This window comes from Dasypus novemcinctus, chromosome 3, assembly GCF_030445035.2.
Source record: "Dasypus novemcinctus isolate mDasNov1 chromosome 3, mDasNov1.1.hap2, whole genome shotgun sequence".
Taxonomy (NCBI): domain Eukaryota; kingdom Metazoa; phylum Chordata; class Mammalia; order Cingulata; family Dasypodidae; genus Dasypus; species Dasypus novemcinctus.
The window spans coordinates 57,574,562-57,590,251 of record NC_080675.1 but is presented as its reverse complement, the minus strand read 5'-3'; the positions used below and the strand labels follow the sequence as shown (position 1 = coordinate 57,590,251).

Sequence of the window (15,690 nt, the reverse complement as noted above, 5' to 3'; positions counted from 1 at the left end):
GGACTGTGGAGGAAGGGGCGCGGGGACTCTGCACCGCAGGAGGCTGGAGGGGCGGCTCGGCCTTGCGGGGCTGTGTGCGCGTCCTGCTCTCCAGCCCGGGGAGCGGGTCGTTCCCCGCTCGCCCACGCCGCCCATGCCCGCCTCCATGTAACCACCTCAAGATGTGGGCCCACTGTGAGCCAGGTGAAAGGAAGTCCTCGTTCCCTAACCCCCCACAGAAAACCCCTCCAGGTCTCAACCCCCTTACACCCTTCCACCCTGGTGAACTTTCTCCCCAGACTCCATGGTTTTTCGCGGCCATTTGACCCCATTTCACGTTAAATATGCCGAGCCACAGCCCCAAGGACCAGCCGCGCTAATCACATCCGTCTGTCTCCGCAGTTTCACCTGAGCCCCGAGTCTCCCAGGGCGCAGGAGCTGGACGCGAGTCGTCAGCTCCGGTCCGGGATCTGAAATCGGGAATCTGGCTGGGGAGGGGGGCAGGGGAGGGGGGCAGGGGGGCTGCCCGCGGGGCGCCCCCGCGCGCGCCCGCCAGGTGCGCCGAGCCCTCGGGTCCGGGGCGGGTCTGGTTGCTGCGGGAGCGGGCGCGGGGCGGAGCCTCTCCGGCTGGGTCTTGACGTCGGGCCGAGGCCGGGGATCGTAGGGTCCGCGCGAGCGGGGGCTGCTCCGAGCCTTCTCAGTTTGGCGCTGCCCGGCGGCTGGAGGGGGGGCGGGGTATGGAATGAAGTTATGGTCAAGACAGAAAACAAAGTCAGCAGGTCACCTGAGCGAATTATGCAACGAAAGCAAGAGAATGTTTGATGCGTTTTCAACACATTTCCAACCCCCTCCCCCCTCCTTTTTTCCCTCAAACTCTTGGGAAGCCGGTTCCGGTTTAAGGGTTGGGCAGGGATCGACGAAGTCGCTCCTCTGATGTGGTTACGACTTTGCTGAACTCCTCAAGGTCGATTCCCCCTCCCCATCTTTCTTTGAGTAATAGGAACATTTCTCGGGGGGGGGGAGGGGGGAGGGGGAATTGACCCCAAAGCAACGCTAGGAGTCAACCTACATTTTCTACAAAGCCGAGCATCAAAAATTACGAACTACGGAAACCTAGATTAAATAATCTCCACACACATTCAGTTTCTTATCTCCCTGAACCTCAGGACTATGCCATCCAACAGAGTTTAAAGAGTTAAAGCTGGCCATAGTGCACTGTTTTTCATGCTAACATTTGCGGCCTTAGGACTATTTTGTTAACTAGGTATATGCAATTCACAGAATTTCACGGTGAATTCCCCAGACCAAATATTTGGCTGAACAAATAAACAACATTATCCATTCCTGAAAATAAGCCAGTAGAAAGAGGGGGAGGATAGGTGGAGGGGGGGGAGGGGAGTGGTTGCTAGAAAGTGACCTGAGCCTGGCAGCCTGGGAACTCAGGACTGGGTCCTCAGATAACTTGTCCAAGTGCTAGGGATCTGTGAGTTCCTTTCCAATGACAAGGACATTTTAGAAAGTTGCTGGAAATCAGGAAAAACAAAATGAGGCCGCCTGAGGGGAACCCATAATAGGCTTCTCCTAAATGATTTATTTGAGCTCCATACCATTAATCAAAGGGGCAGTGACCTGGGGGTTTGGGGGGGTGGTTTGGAGAACTGTGGAGTCTTGCTGCCTCTGCCTGGGGCACTGATCTCCTCTCCCCACCTGTGCTCTCCAGGGAGTTTTGGGCTTTGGCAACCTCTCCACTCTGTTTTTATTGGTTTCCACTAAGCAGCTCCTTTGGAGGATTGTAGGACTTTGGTAATTAAAAACAAAAATGAATCCTGCTTCATGCACCCCTTCCCCACCCTCAAGAACATATGCAAGAGCATGTATACACAAATGCAGAGGGTACACACACATCACACAGAAAAATACACATGCCAGGAAGGTGCACCACACGTTCTTTCTGTGGGCACACCCACCGGCCCACCACCACCACCACCACCACCACCACTCAAGTCTACATCTTCATGCTGGAGAAATACACTCCTATCAGTCTTCCCCACACAGAATATACAAAGACACTGCTTCTGCCCCAAACCCATCCAAGCCATGCAGGAAAAAAAAAAAAAAAACCCATACAAAAGAAATGAGCCTGAGCAGGCTAAGATTCCAGGACTTAATTTGTTGGTGACAGGTAAGAAAAAGCCTCTTCTCTGGTCCTCTAAATTCCCATATCATCTCCTTCCAGAAGGTCATTTCTCTGCCTTGCTGGCAGTGCATCATGGAGGGAGACTGCCCAAGAACATTAGCAATGTCCTTTTCCTCTGTGGCCAAAAGTTACGCTTTCTTCTTGAAGGAACCCTGGCTCAGAATATCAGATCCACCAGGTTTATCATTTCCTGCCCAGCTCTAAGGAACAGGTTGGTGGTGGGCAGTACAGAAAAGCAGAGGGTTGGTATTTAATTCAAGAGTATCTATAGAGTAGAAAATTTTTGCAGTGCCTACTTAAAAATTCAAACCCTTCAGTGTCCAATCTCATTTCCACCCAGCCCAATCTGTGGCATTTTTAACCTAATGAAGGCCTTCATGTGTGGAATAAGGGGCAAGGGGAAAAAAAGTCAAGAAAGGCTGGAGAATTCTACCTTATGATGTTTCAAATGGTGATCACCAAAATTTTCAAGTTAGGATACGTTCTTGTTTTATTAGCTAAAGCCCTTTTCTAAAAAAAAAAAAAAAAGAAGAAAAAGGAAAGAAAAAAATACCCACTTTAAAACAACATGCACAATATATATATGTTAATATGTGAGTGTATATATTAATTTTGGGTTAAAAATACAACATTGGTACCTGAATAACTGGAGACATCCTGAATTATCAAAAAAGCAGAAAGGGGGAATCATTTCCTTAGACTTGACTCTTCTCCATCATACTCAGCTACAACACACCTCTAACAGGTGAGCAAAACAGAGGATGTACAAGGAACCTGAAATTGAGTCTTTAATCTGACCTATTCCTTTCATCCCACTGTTTTTCCAAGGCATGTGTCATCCAGATGGGAGAGGATGCTGTGTCCTTGTTAACATTAAATAGAAATGGAAAACAATTCATCCCTGGCAATTACCATCTCTTTCTGCCATCAGTTTACTTCCTGTCCCTCCAACTTAACCACCTCTGGTTACCATCCTGACTGCCATCCTGCCCCCAACCCCATCCACCAGAATAAAATCTCATTGAAAAGAAATGGAGCATAAGGATAAGGATTAAAGAGAATAAGAACATAGTTTACCTTTAAAATAATGACTCATTTTATTTTTTCTTTTAATATGTAGTTATAAATATATTTTGTCAAAATATATGATCAATATGGTCAAAACATTTGCACGTAAAGTCATAAATAAGGTCAAGGTGAATGTTTAGGTTTTTTTTTTTCCTTTTTTTTTTTTTTTAAGATAAAAGTCCAACTATAAGGAAGCAGTCTGTGTAGTGTGTGGTTGAGTGGATAGAAGCGTGTGTGTGTGTGTATGTGTGTGTGTGTGTGTGTCTGTCTGTCTGTCTGAAAGGATGGCCTGATCTCAGCGGCACCCACATCCCTCTACTACCATCTCCTGGTAATTTTTCAGTACCACCTTGTCATACTCATCCAGGTACAGCATGGAGATGGCGCTCAGTTCAGTGGGCACGCAACAGGCTTTGGGGATACTAGAATTGACAGAGTTGACCAGGGTCTGCACAATGGCATGGTTGGTCGAGTTGAGGTGATCAGCCAGTGGAAAGGGGCAGTCCCCATGGCAGTAGAAGGCCTGGTAGCCTGGTGGGGCCACAATCCAGTCATTCCAGCCTACATCGCTGAAGTCCACATAGAGCGAGTGGCGCCGGCAGTTCTTATTCTTCTTCCGGGCCCTCTGTGGGTGATGCTTGGGACTACGCTTGGCCCTCCGGCGACGGGTCAAGGCATGGCCCCGGCCATCATGGCCAAAGGTAACCAGGAGGGGCCGGAGCTGGGCCCAATCCCCACTCCCTTGAGGTAAAGATCGGCTAATCCTGACATGCTGGCCCTGGTGGGTCCGTGTCTGATGGAGGTGAGTCACCTCAATGGCCAGCCCATAGTTTGGTTGCTTCTCCCGGGTCCAGCGAAGGACCGCAGGGCTCACATCAAAAGTTTCCCACCGTGTCACATTGTGGTGGACCAGTCTAGTGTCCAGTAGTCGCATGATGAGGTGCCCAGGCACCACTTCTGCCGGGGGCTTCATTACCTCATAAATGTTTATACGGTGGAAGCCCCTCTCCCAGTCAGGGCCCTGGTCCACCTGTTCCCGGAAGAGCCGAAGCTCTGCAGAGGAGATCACCTCATTCTCTGGGATGCTGCTGAGGTTAAAGAGAAAACGAAAAGCAGAGTTTTCGCTGGTCCCTGGGATGTTCTCCAGATGTTCTAGGCACAGTTGGGGAGGAAAAGAAAAAGGAAAAAATAAAAAGCACATGAACTTTTTGGAGAGATGGAAAGGTCAAGAAATTGCTACAAGTTGAATGAAGAGTGGTAAATTCTGCTTATAGACTGGAAACCAATTTGGGGGTAAATAAATATACTTTTAATTGGAAAGAGTAGATTAATTCCGTAGCTAGCAAACCAGCAAAACTCAGCAAGCATTCAGCAAGCACCAAAGACAAAGTGTCTCCCAACCTCCTTTATATGTCTAATAATTTCCATGTGTCAATTCCTTACTCCACCAGCATCAGACTCCCCTTTTTTAAAAAAAACCGCTTGGCTTTGTGTACACAGTTTTCTTTACAAGTGGTTGTACAGAAAAAGAGGGGCCAACCCAGCAAAGGCGGGAGGAAACATGCACATAACCACCCTCTCCCTCTTCTTCCACTTTCGAGTATGTTACTAAACATTTCCCCAGTGATCTTGGAAACACAGAGCATGCCTTGTTGATCATGTTACAGAGAGAAAAATAAATTCCAACACAGTAATGATGCTGGTGGATTAATAACTCAGATTTACTTTGGAAAAGAAACATCCGCTAGGAAACATTCAGATCGGATTACAAGGCCCCTATTGAATAGACCTGACAAACATACAGCTGTAATATTAAATTCAGTAGGTGCTTTGAAAAAAAAAAAAAAACCGGGCAGAAAACCTGGCAGAAAAGGCTTTGATATAGCAAAAACATACCGCTGGGGCTAGCCCACTTCTGAGTGGTGTCATTCCCCTTTCCCCGAATTAACTGCCCACCCCCCTTCGTCTCCAAAAAATTTCAACCGTTCTGGAAATTCTTGGAGGTGAGCAGCTCTGTTCTTCAGCCTCCTGGACTTGGGACTTTGATGTAACAAGAACTCTCCTCCCCCAGCGCTTGCACTGCTCCAACACCAGCCCCACTAAGCGCTCCCGGCCTCTGTCTGACTCGCGGCAGTCAGCGACTGACCTTCGTGATGGAAACTCCTCACGGTGTTGGCCCGGCTGGCGCGGCGCTCAGGATACTCCAGACCGATGCTGTGGATCTGCTCTTCCTCCTCCTCCTCCCCAGACTGGAGCCGGTAAAGATCCCGCATGTAAGACGGGATGACGGCACTCTTGCTAGGCTGCGGGCGGCGGCGCAGCCCGAACATCTGCAGAAGCGTCGCCTCGAAGTCCCGCAGGAGCTCATGGCTTTGCCCTGAGCGGCGTCCTCCCGCGTGGCCCTGAATCTCGGCGACTTTTTTCTTCCCCGTCTCAGGTATCAAACTAGCATGGCTCGCGCCTCCTAGCAGGACTTGGCATAATAAAACGACCATCAGCATTCGGTTACCAGGAATCATGGTGTCTCTGGGGAGGGGGAAGGGGGTGGAAGGTTAAAGAATAAATAAACACCAATAAATAGAACGAAATCGAGATGTCTGCATATGCATAGAGAAATAGAAATGGAGGGTCAAGATGTAAAACGGGTCAGAAAGATCAAGTTTGGGTCTTCTCCCTTTCACACACACCCCCACCACCAGCTGCAGCCATGCACGGCCTGAAAGTAGGAATTGCCCTGTAATTACTTGGTCTAACTTGTTTACAGTCAAATAACCCCAAATCAGATAGCCTCCATCCTGTTAATCTTTTTTTTTTTTTTTTTGGTTGCAACAGCTATCTGAGCCATGATCTCAGCTTGGTTTCTTCAAGAATAAACAGTTAACGTTAAGAGAGTTAGAAAAAAAAAGGGGGGGGGAGGAGGATTAAAATGCCATCGCTCTCTAGATCAGTCCTTCGGCCTCTCCCCCCTCTTCCACCCCCCCCCTACTCCCGTCTTCCTCCACCCTCCGAGCCTAACTTCCACAACTTCCAGCTGTTTCGGAGGGCAAGCGAAGAAAAGGAGAAGAGCAAGAGCAGAGCAAGGACACAGGGGTGCAGGTTCCAGAGGCCGAGAAGGTGGCCTGGGAGCTGGCCGGGTGGCTTGACGGCTTATTTTATTGTGGCCGATGAGTTAGAAATGTCCAGCAATATGCGTTTAATCGCGCCCGCGCACTCGCTCTCCGGAAGGGAAGGAGGTTCTCAAAGCGACCTTCGTGAGTTTTGACAAACCACGGGGAAAGCGCCACGGGGGCACTGGACGCTACCGAGACAAACAGGGACGAGAAAGCCCTCAAGGCACAGCCCCAGGTTGCCAAGCTTTCATCTCTTTAGCACGCTCACGCTCTTCTTTCTTCCAACGCATCCGATCTCAAAGGATGAAAGGGAGCAAGCGGCACTTTAAAAGGAACCGGTACGCCAGGAGCAAGCCAGGCCAAGAAGGGAGCGACAGCGCAGCCGGGAAGCGGGGTGTGAACGCTAGAAGGGAAGTCAACCAGGAGGGACAGAGGACAAGCAGGGGTAGGGAGGGCAGAGTGAACTCCCGGGAGGGGGTAAAGGAAGAGGTGTCTACTCACTGACAGAAAACAAGGCATATAATAACAGTCCATGATTCTTGACAGCCAATCTTGAACAAACTTGCTGGAAAAGCTCAGAGGAGCTGCAGCAGTGGGTAGCTCGGGATGCCACTACGGAATGGCTCCTAAAATGAATATTTGAATATAATGAGACTCCGGCGCAGACAGGCTCTGTTTTTCTTCCAGCCCCTTCGAGTCACGTGAAGGCAAAGGCCCCGCCCACGCATGGAGGAGCCCGCCCTCCCCGCGCCGGCGGCGAAAGGGCCGCGCGCCCTCCTCCGCTCGGTTCCCGCCCCCGCTCGGCGAGGCCAACCTCCCCGCCCGCGGGCTGCCCGCCGAGCCCCGGGCCTGTCCCCAGCCGCTCGCGCGCTCCGAGGGCGCCCCTGGCGCAGCACGCGGAGGAAGCGGTCCTCGTCAGTACCTACCACGCGCCGTGCGTCGGGCGGTTTCGGCGCCGCAGTGGCCTGAAGCCAGAGGCTGTGGGACGCAGTTCAGGGGCTGCGCCTTTCTGCGCCAACCGGGTTCAAGTGGACCCGGAGCTAGGGCGGCGCGGTTTTCGGCCGCCCAAACCCGCAGCACCCAGAGACACTTAAAAAGCAAAGCTCTGAAGCTCTCTCTTTCTTTCTCTCTCGCTCTCTCTCACACACATACACACGCATTTACACACACAAGCCGCCACTTCCTTCCCAGGTCTCCGCAAGGCCAATTATTGGTCCCCAGTGGAAACGCGACCGCCACTCACTCACTGGCAAAGGTCTGCGAGGACTCAAGACAAGCAGACCCTTTTGCTCCCAGCTAAAAGCCGCTGACCCTTTCACGCACAGAGGGTGGGAGGTGATCGGGGTGGGAAAGTGGAAAGGGAGGGGTCGCGAGGCTCTTTTCTCCGGTTCCATGACGGAGAAAACCGCGCACCACTTGGGGCCGCCGGGTTCCCAGCTCCCCCTCCCTCTGCCTCCCAGCAAAGCAAAACCTGAAAGAAACCAGTCGGCGGAGGGTTCCAGGCGGAGGGGTGGCCGCCGGGGCTCACCGCCCAGGGCGGATTCAAAGAGGCGTCGCCACAAAAAGGGCGCATCACATTTTTTCAGGTCTTACTGTCACGGAAGTTTTACAACTCCCGAATTGGCACAAGAAAAGGAAATCCCACCACGCTCCCGGGAGGTGAGACAACTGTGAACTGCTTTTGGCCCTCTGGGTCTGCGTCTCTCTTCCTTGGCTTACTATTTAAACCACCACTTTCTACTCCGGGCCCCTGCCCCCGCCACTTCCTTCCCCCACCCCCTTCCTCCTTTGCACCAGCTGCAGAGTCGCAGCGAATATTCCTTCAAGAATTTTACTAACCCACAGCTCAAGGAATTGCTGGAATATCCTGACTCTAACCTAAGATGCTGCACGCGTGGGTCGCTCAGCGGAAGGGCCTGTTCGAAAACCCGACCTAGCGTAACTCCATTCCTAGAGCCCCACGACTGCCCCCGCCCCAAACCCCAAACCCTAGTCCCTCTTCCCTCCCCCAGCCCACCCCACTGGCTTCCTTTTCCTGCGGCTGTTCCCAGTTCCTACCTTTGGTGGCTCTGGAGCTCGAGGGCTCGGGCTGCCCGTCTCACTCTCCCCCAGACTTGGTTTTCTTTGGGGGGACCCTCACGGGAAGACTTTGAGGAAGAGCAGTTGTGCTCTCATCCCGGGCGACAGCTGCCCAACGTCACCGGACTCTGCCGGCGGGGATGCAGAGGCCAGAGGCCGCGGGCGCCCCTGCGCGACCGCCAGCGCCCGGCGCCAAGCCTAGCCCCTTGTGAGCGGCCTTCGGCTTTCCGGCTCCCGCGCTTCGGCTGGGGCGGGCTGAGAAAGGGATAGGGTTGGCAAAGTTTTCTTGAGATGCCTGGAACCCTAACCCTAAAGACCTTGAGAGGGCGGGGTGGGGGAACTCCAGAAATGGGAAAAACAGTCGGAGACTGGCCGGCCCCTGCCGGGCGAACGCACAACGGAAGGGGCGGACGCCCACGATCCCCGGCCAAACCTCGGCCTGTCGGAATCTCCCAGGGCTGGAGGCTGGAGGTGCGTTAAAACCAGGAGGCTGGGGGAGGAGAGGGTGATGCTTCAGTTTTGCTATTTGAAAGATTCGTCTCTAATTGTTTTTTCTGCAAATTATTTTAATAACAAAAGATAAAGGCCGGCAAGACAGCTTACATCTCCAGAATTTTTTCTTGGGGTTGCGGGTGGGGGGGGACGGAGATCCATCCCGGCAGTTGGCCTTCACCTCTCTGCCCAAGTCTTTTCCCAACGCCGAAGTTTGCCCAGAGCTAGCCTTAGTTTACCAAACACGTGTCTTTGGGGGTTTTGACGTCTAACAAAGTCTTCAGCCCGCAAAGCTTCAGCCCATGCAAGCCATGTCCCTAAGTGGAGCCCAGGAGGCATCTGAGGCCATGGGCCAGATTCTCGCGGGGATGGGTCCGCAGGGAGCTGGGAGTCTCGGGACCCTTCCCATTGACTCCTGGCAGAGAGAGCCGGGAAGAGCCGCGCGCCTGCCGCGCCTTGCCAGCGACACCCATAGGACAAGAAGCTGCGAGAAGACACGTCTGTGGAGCTCCTGGCATCTCAACCATCGTCCCTACAGACCCTACTCCCCGAAATGACAGAAAGGAGGTTTCTAGAATGCGGCAAGTTCACGAAAATAGCTCAAGAAGGAAGTGCGTCCTGCAGCGGCAGTTCGCCTGCTCTCTCGGGGAAGTCTGGCTGGCGCGGCACCAGGTCGGGTGACACTCCCCTCTACAAAGCCCCTCAGATGGCACGCACGCTCCAGAAGGCAGTAGGACTGCGCTTTCCACGGCAGAACCAGCCCTGGCTAGGTGTTCTCTCCGCACCCTGCCGTTCCACAGCACCCTCACTCTCTCCAGACCTCCGGGCGTGCGCCCTCTTTCCTTTCCCAGTCCTTCCCGTCGAGGAATCGCAACTGCCCAGGCCACCGACATAGCTTTCTACTTACGACTTCACAATCTCTCCCACGACCCTCTTCTCTTCTATATCCTCGCTCACACCTCTCAAAGTTAGAAATCGCCTGGGGCACCCGACGGAGAAGGTGGCCCGGTTAGAGGCAGTAACAGATATGGAAGTCTTTCAGCGCCAGCATCCTCATTTCCAGCACCAAGGCTGGAAAAGACTGGAGCACCGCTTGCCCTGGTCACATCCCATGCCTCCGGTTTCCCACCTTCCACCGCCCCTCCCTCCAAGGTTGCGCTCCGGTTCCCTCTGCCCAGCGCCCCTCACCAGGCAGCCTTGCTCACCATAGGTCCCTGCAGTAGCGGGTTCGCCAGCAGTAGCTTCTGGGGACCTCTGAACAGTTGCAGTGAGCCTGAGCGAGGGCCGGGGACTGGGACGCTGCAAGCTTGAGACGGCTCGGACCGGAATCCCATCAGGGAAAGTGAGGCGAGATACTCAGCCCTGAGCAGCAGCGGCGTCTCAGGCTCCGTCCCTCTGCTCGGATGCCAACTCACCTAGCTTCCGGGCCAGGCTCCGCGCTCCTGCCCGCCCTCCCTCCTCCTCTGCCCTCTTGCATCTTCTCCTTCTTCGTCTTTCTCTCTCTCTCTTTCTCTCTCCCTCTCTCTCCCCCTTTCTCTCTCTCGTTCTTTCTTTCCTCCTCCTCTTCCCCGGCAGCCCCTCCCTGTGTCCCTCCCTCACTCGCCTCCCTTTCTGGGGATGGGAGCCCCGCCCACATCCTCCCCTCCAGCGGCCCGGCCTCGCGTCTCAAGCCCGGGTCCCGGAAGCCCGGGCAGTGCCCCAGTCCGCAGCTGCAGCCCGGGCTGGGACGCCGCTGCCTCCAGCTCATAGGAGCGGCCAGGGCTCACCTGGGGACCACGTGCAGAGATACTAGAAAGCATGCACCGACTAGCCACAGTGCCTTCCAAAAATACCCATGGGAGTCTGGACTTCCCTGAGTTTATAGTAACTGCTGCCCAAACTGATTATTAAAACACTGAGTAATCACCATTTACCCCGAATAATTAGAGATAATGAAACACATCTGAAATCAGGTTATGGTGAGAGGAGCTGCTAGATTGGTTTAAAGGATGGCCTTCCAAAAGTCGTTAAAGGATTTCCAAACGATGAGAAACAAGCTGTGCACACAGCTGACTGAAAGAGGTACCTCTTCAGCTCTTACAAGGTGGCTTTCCTTCCAAAACATTTTTTTAAGTGCTTCTTTTGAAAAACTTTGGGACGACCCTCGAAAAGACAGCCGGGATGGTCAAGCTGGCTCCCTGCACCTCCACAGGCTCGCCCTTGAGAGGAGAGGTGGCTTGGAGACAGGCTGGGTTCACTTACAGTTAGAAAGTCTGTCTATAGTTGAGAAACTCTCCAAGGAACTGCCACAGCAGAGTTATTTTTGTTATTGATTGATGGATTGATGGATTTGTGGTGCACCTAGAAATCCTTTACCGTATCAAACTGACCTTCCAAGGAGGTAACACCCACAGAGCCACAGCCTTTTAGGCCACAGGGAGACAGAAAAGATGCCCTTCCTACTGTTCTTAAAGGATGACGTGGGGGGTGAAGAGTTGGCCTTTTCATTTACTAGAAAGTGCTCGTAATCATATTAACAGGAAGGTGGAATGTGGTGGCTTTAAAACTTTCCCAAACAGGAACTAATTTCACACTGTGCCTCTGAGGGTGCTGTGAGGGAGCTATCAGCAGCATCTCTCTGTTTTACAAACCAGGAAGAGAAAGGGACTAACCCAAAGCTCTGAAGTAAATCACAGCCTCGGCTCTGGAGTCTTGAGATAATGCTGCAGGGTGGGGTCAAGGGTCACAGCCCTGAGATCCAGGTAGCCAGGGGAGTGCTGGAAGACAGCATTTCCTGTCCTGGGGTTCTTTCTCCAGGGTAGACACTATACTTAACCGTCTCAGCAAAGCACTTAGGTCTTTACTTAAACAGATCTTGGCCCAGGGTAGCTCTCCTGTAGAAACTTTACATTACATACACCTTCAATATTTAGAAAACAGGAACTACTTCCTATGTGTGGACATGGATTACAAAGAGTGGGAAATGCTGTTAGAACAGGGCCATGGTGTACTGCCATCTTTTCCAAGTTAGGGCTATTGAGGCCTTTTAGTATCAAAAAGTGCATCAAACAACAGAAGCAAGCTGTATGACTTTGGGCAAGTCATTTAATTCCTATGCATCTCAGTTTTCTCATCTGCAGAAGGAAAGGATTAGGTCAGATAGTCTCCATTCTCTCTTCCAATTTGAAAATGGTCAGATTATTTTATTGCAATTTTATTTAAAATGTCCAGTTTCTTTCATCTTAAATCATCCCCTGAGACAGGGCAAGGCAACAACTATTTAGAAAAGATGGCTAGCAATACACCTTCTGCTTCCAGCATAATCACAATTATAATATAATAAATTACTAATAACAACACAAAATTAAAACTCCATTATATAGTTACCTGATGTCCTTCCTGCGGCATTAAGCAGTGTTGTCCTTCAGCACACTGTCTGCCTAGAGTACAGACTGATTAAATGTTTATTGAGTCCCCTAAATCAATCACTATTGCTTTAATCATTAACAAAGTGTGTTCCTTTCATTCTTAAACTCAGAAACAAGAGTGATACACTGCTTAAAAGCAGGGCTTTATTTTATTTTAAAACACCATATCATTGCGGGGTTTTTGTTGTTATTGTTTCATCTCAAATGTTTTTGGATGGCAGCTGCTATCCCATTTTACTGAAACCCAGACAATGTTGTAGTCACTGATAGGCCCTTCAGTCTGTTAAAGTGTCAGGAGTTTCCAACTAAGCCACCTGGCACTCCTTCTTTAGACCCTGATATGAATTTTAAGATGTGTGGTGGGGAATGCTCAACTTCAGTTCTCTTTGGATGTCTTTATTTCTTTCCCCATGTTTTAGATGTGTATAAACCATCTAGTATTGACTGCCTTTACCTGCTCCCCTTCTCCCTTTTTCTTCCTCTCTCATGCAAAGAGCAAACTACATGTTGGTTAGAGAGCTAAGTCAATCACAGTCTCATTATCAGAATTGGTGAGGCGGATTGGTCCAGCTCTTTTTCCCATCTCAAGCCTACTGTGAATCTTGTTCTTTTTTATGGAACATAGTTTGGATGGACCAAGTGAAACTGTTCTCTTACAGCAAACCCATCATCATTCAGGAGCAAGTATTGCTGCTCTGCTGTTAGTGCTGAATGAAAGGTGTTTGTTCGATTTTTCCTGGGGAGCATGAAGAAAGAGTAGTTGGTTGATAAACCCTTAGGACAGCCTTTCTCAAGCATGTTCTGAGGGTCATAAGCTGCAGAACAAAAGTGGGGTTGCTGATAAAATACAGATTTTCTTGTTTTGCCCCAGATCTGGGCCCAGAAATCTGCATATTTCACAAGGTCCTCTGGAGATTCTGAGTACACTGAAGAGTGAGAACCACTGTTTTAAAAGTTCTTTCACATATAGTCACATGTCTGATAGATACCATTAAAAGCTGATATCAAGAAATTATTAAACAGTCAAGGAATATACTTGGCTTTTACTTTACAAACTGTTAAATGCGGTACTTACAGTATTATTACACCCAGAGCACACCAAAAAGGTCTATGCAAGTGAAAAGATTTCTAATCCTGTTAAATGTAGTAGTCCTTATTTCTATACCACCTTAAGGACCAAACCAGGTCTTTAAGCATTCTTTGTTAATTAGATATTTATTGAAGCTATGAAGGTATATTTTGAAGGAATCCCCAGCACTATTGCTAACTTTTGAGAAGCAGCAAGCTAGCTAAATATTTGCTGAATTGGAAAGGGATCTCTTTTTCTCTTATTAATATTTACCATTTGTTACATATTTGCTCTCTAGCTCTTACTATAGCCCTCATGAAAAGTCCTGGTCTATAGATGAGAAGCCGAAATTGAGAGAGGTTGCTCACAGTTATACTTACTGAAACTGGTGGGCCCAAAATTCAAACCAGGTCAAATGCAGTGAGCCTGCAGAAAGATCACTGTGGCCACAGCTCCCCCTGAAAGAAGCCTCACCTTGGAGTCTTTCCAGAGGCCAAGGCAAAAGCTGCTGCTCCATCCTCGCAGCAGGCTGTTATGGGAATTTCAGACAATCTTCCCAAGTTATTGAAAGACAGAACAAAATCAAGCTTGCTTCCTTCTGACTTAATACATAGCCCACCTTAGGGTAGATTTAATATGACCTTCCTTGAGAAAGTTGTGATCTGGTGAAAGGAGCTGCTTACCTCTGCTGGGTTTTAGCATCTTCTTTGTAAAATGTGAGGATTGAACTGGTTCCTCACTGGTCTTTCTCAGGCCCCAAGAGAGGCAATCTATCCTAGTACTTAAAATCGTGGACAAATTGCTTAACCTCTGGTGTCTTGGTTTCCTCATTTATAATTTGAGAATAGTGCTTTTCTAAGTATTAAGTGAGTTCATGTAGTAAAGTGACAGGCACATAAGTGCTCAGTAAATATTAGCTGTTATTATTCCTTGCAAAGGCAATGATTAATGAGCAAAGTAGAAGATGAACAGCCACTTTCGGTATCAGGTTTTATTTAAAGTCAGTGATAAACTTTTTAAAAGAGGGGTTATGCCTCACATTAATTTGCAATCCCTGGTGCTACACACATATCAGGTGTTTATTGAAAAAGGTCTGTTGTTTATATGAATCATCATTCACTGAGTTAACATTATGATTTATCTCTGTAGATCTGACCCATGATCGTCTCTCTACCAAGATAACTAGTAAATGTCAAAATGGGCAGTCAAACCTACTGAGAGCAAGGACAAGATGACAAGGACAGCATTTCCCATCTCTGATTTTTATGATCCCTAATATCTCTGACTTTTAAGAATTTTTCTGTCCCTCTTGCTAAAATGACACCTATCTCCTTCCTGGCCTAAAGAGGACATTTTAATCTGATTACACAAATTTCTTTTTCAAATATTAGAAACTATTTTCCATATTTGTTATACTTCATTCAAGGCTAAATAATGCTGGATTCTAATTTTTTTTCATGAATAAAATAAACTGCAATATTATTTCAGATCCCTATGTCTTAAATTTTTACCTTGCTATTCTCTAAAATATGGTTCTTTTTTAAAAAAAAATAGAGCATCAACATAGAGAATGCTGATCCAAGCCCCAGTGTTACCAGACAGATGAAAAAGCTGCTTTTATGTCATTAACATGGATGGCAGACAAGCTGTGTATGTGGAAACTCCTTTTTTCCCAAGGAATGGTTATCACAAGGACAGGATTGGCACACAATGAAGGATATTTGGCTTCTTCCTGCTTTAGGGTTCCCCTCCTGAAAATGATCAACTGTCCTCCATTTAATTATACAGCAGGGATGCTGTTTGGAAATAAATTCTTGTAGAATGTATCAAGAAGATTAAAACTTTGGAGATGTCTTTGTTCTCAGCTCGCATATCCTTCTTATTCTCTCTCTTTCTCTCCTTGTATGCCTAAACAATATGACCTGAACAAGAATGCTCTGTCACTGTGGGATGAGTTTTGGAAGCAGAAGCAGATTTCTACCCGGACACCTGACCATACCAAATGAATTATTGTGGGTTCCCAACCAAACGTGAACTAGGAAATACCATCTAACATTCTCCCCTAAATTCATACTAAAAACTTTGTAGACCTTTGTAAGGAAAGCTCTGCCCAAAGGGATATGTGTTCCAAGAAATTTTTATTTGTAAATAAAACTTGGATGTTTTAACAAATAGTCCAAGTATTTCACCGAATTTGAGAGGTGGAAAGCCATTTTCACTAATGTCCTCTTCAAGAATAAATGTATCTCATTTGTCCTCCTCTCAGGGATTTTGCATAGATGCAATAAA

General features: G+C 49.1%; 1 protein-coding gene across 2 annotated transcripts; it reads right to left on the bottom strand.

Annotated features, from left to right (window-relative positions):
- Positions 1-3,389: 3,389 nt before the first annotated feature.
- On the bottom strand, positions 3,390-10,468 carry BMP4 (bone morphogenetic protein 4). Of its 2 annotated transcripts, none has more exons than XM_023583997.3 (4): positions 10,341-10,468; positions 6,856-6,980; positions 5,391-5,717; positions 3,390-4,396 (listed from the first exon to the last, which is right to left on the bottom strand). In XM_023583997.3, exons 1-4 carry the CDS (start codon positions 10,400-10,402, stop codon positions 3,540-3,542), a joined length of 1,371 nt encoding a protein of 456 aa, XP_023439765.1. In that variant the 5' UTR covers positions 10,403-10,468; the 3' UTR covers positions 3,390-3,539. The 2 variants fall into 2 exon arrangements, with proteins under 2 accessions (XP_023439765.1, XP_004449380.1); XM_004449323.5 differs by lacking the exon at positions 10,341-10,468 and adding an exon at positions 8,413-8,758 and having other exon boundaries at positions 5,391-5,770.
- Between the last annotated feature and the right edge of the window lie 5,222 nt (positions 10,469-15,690).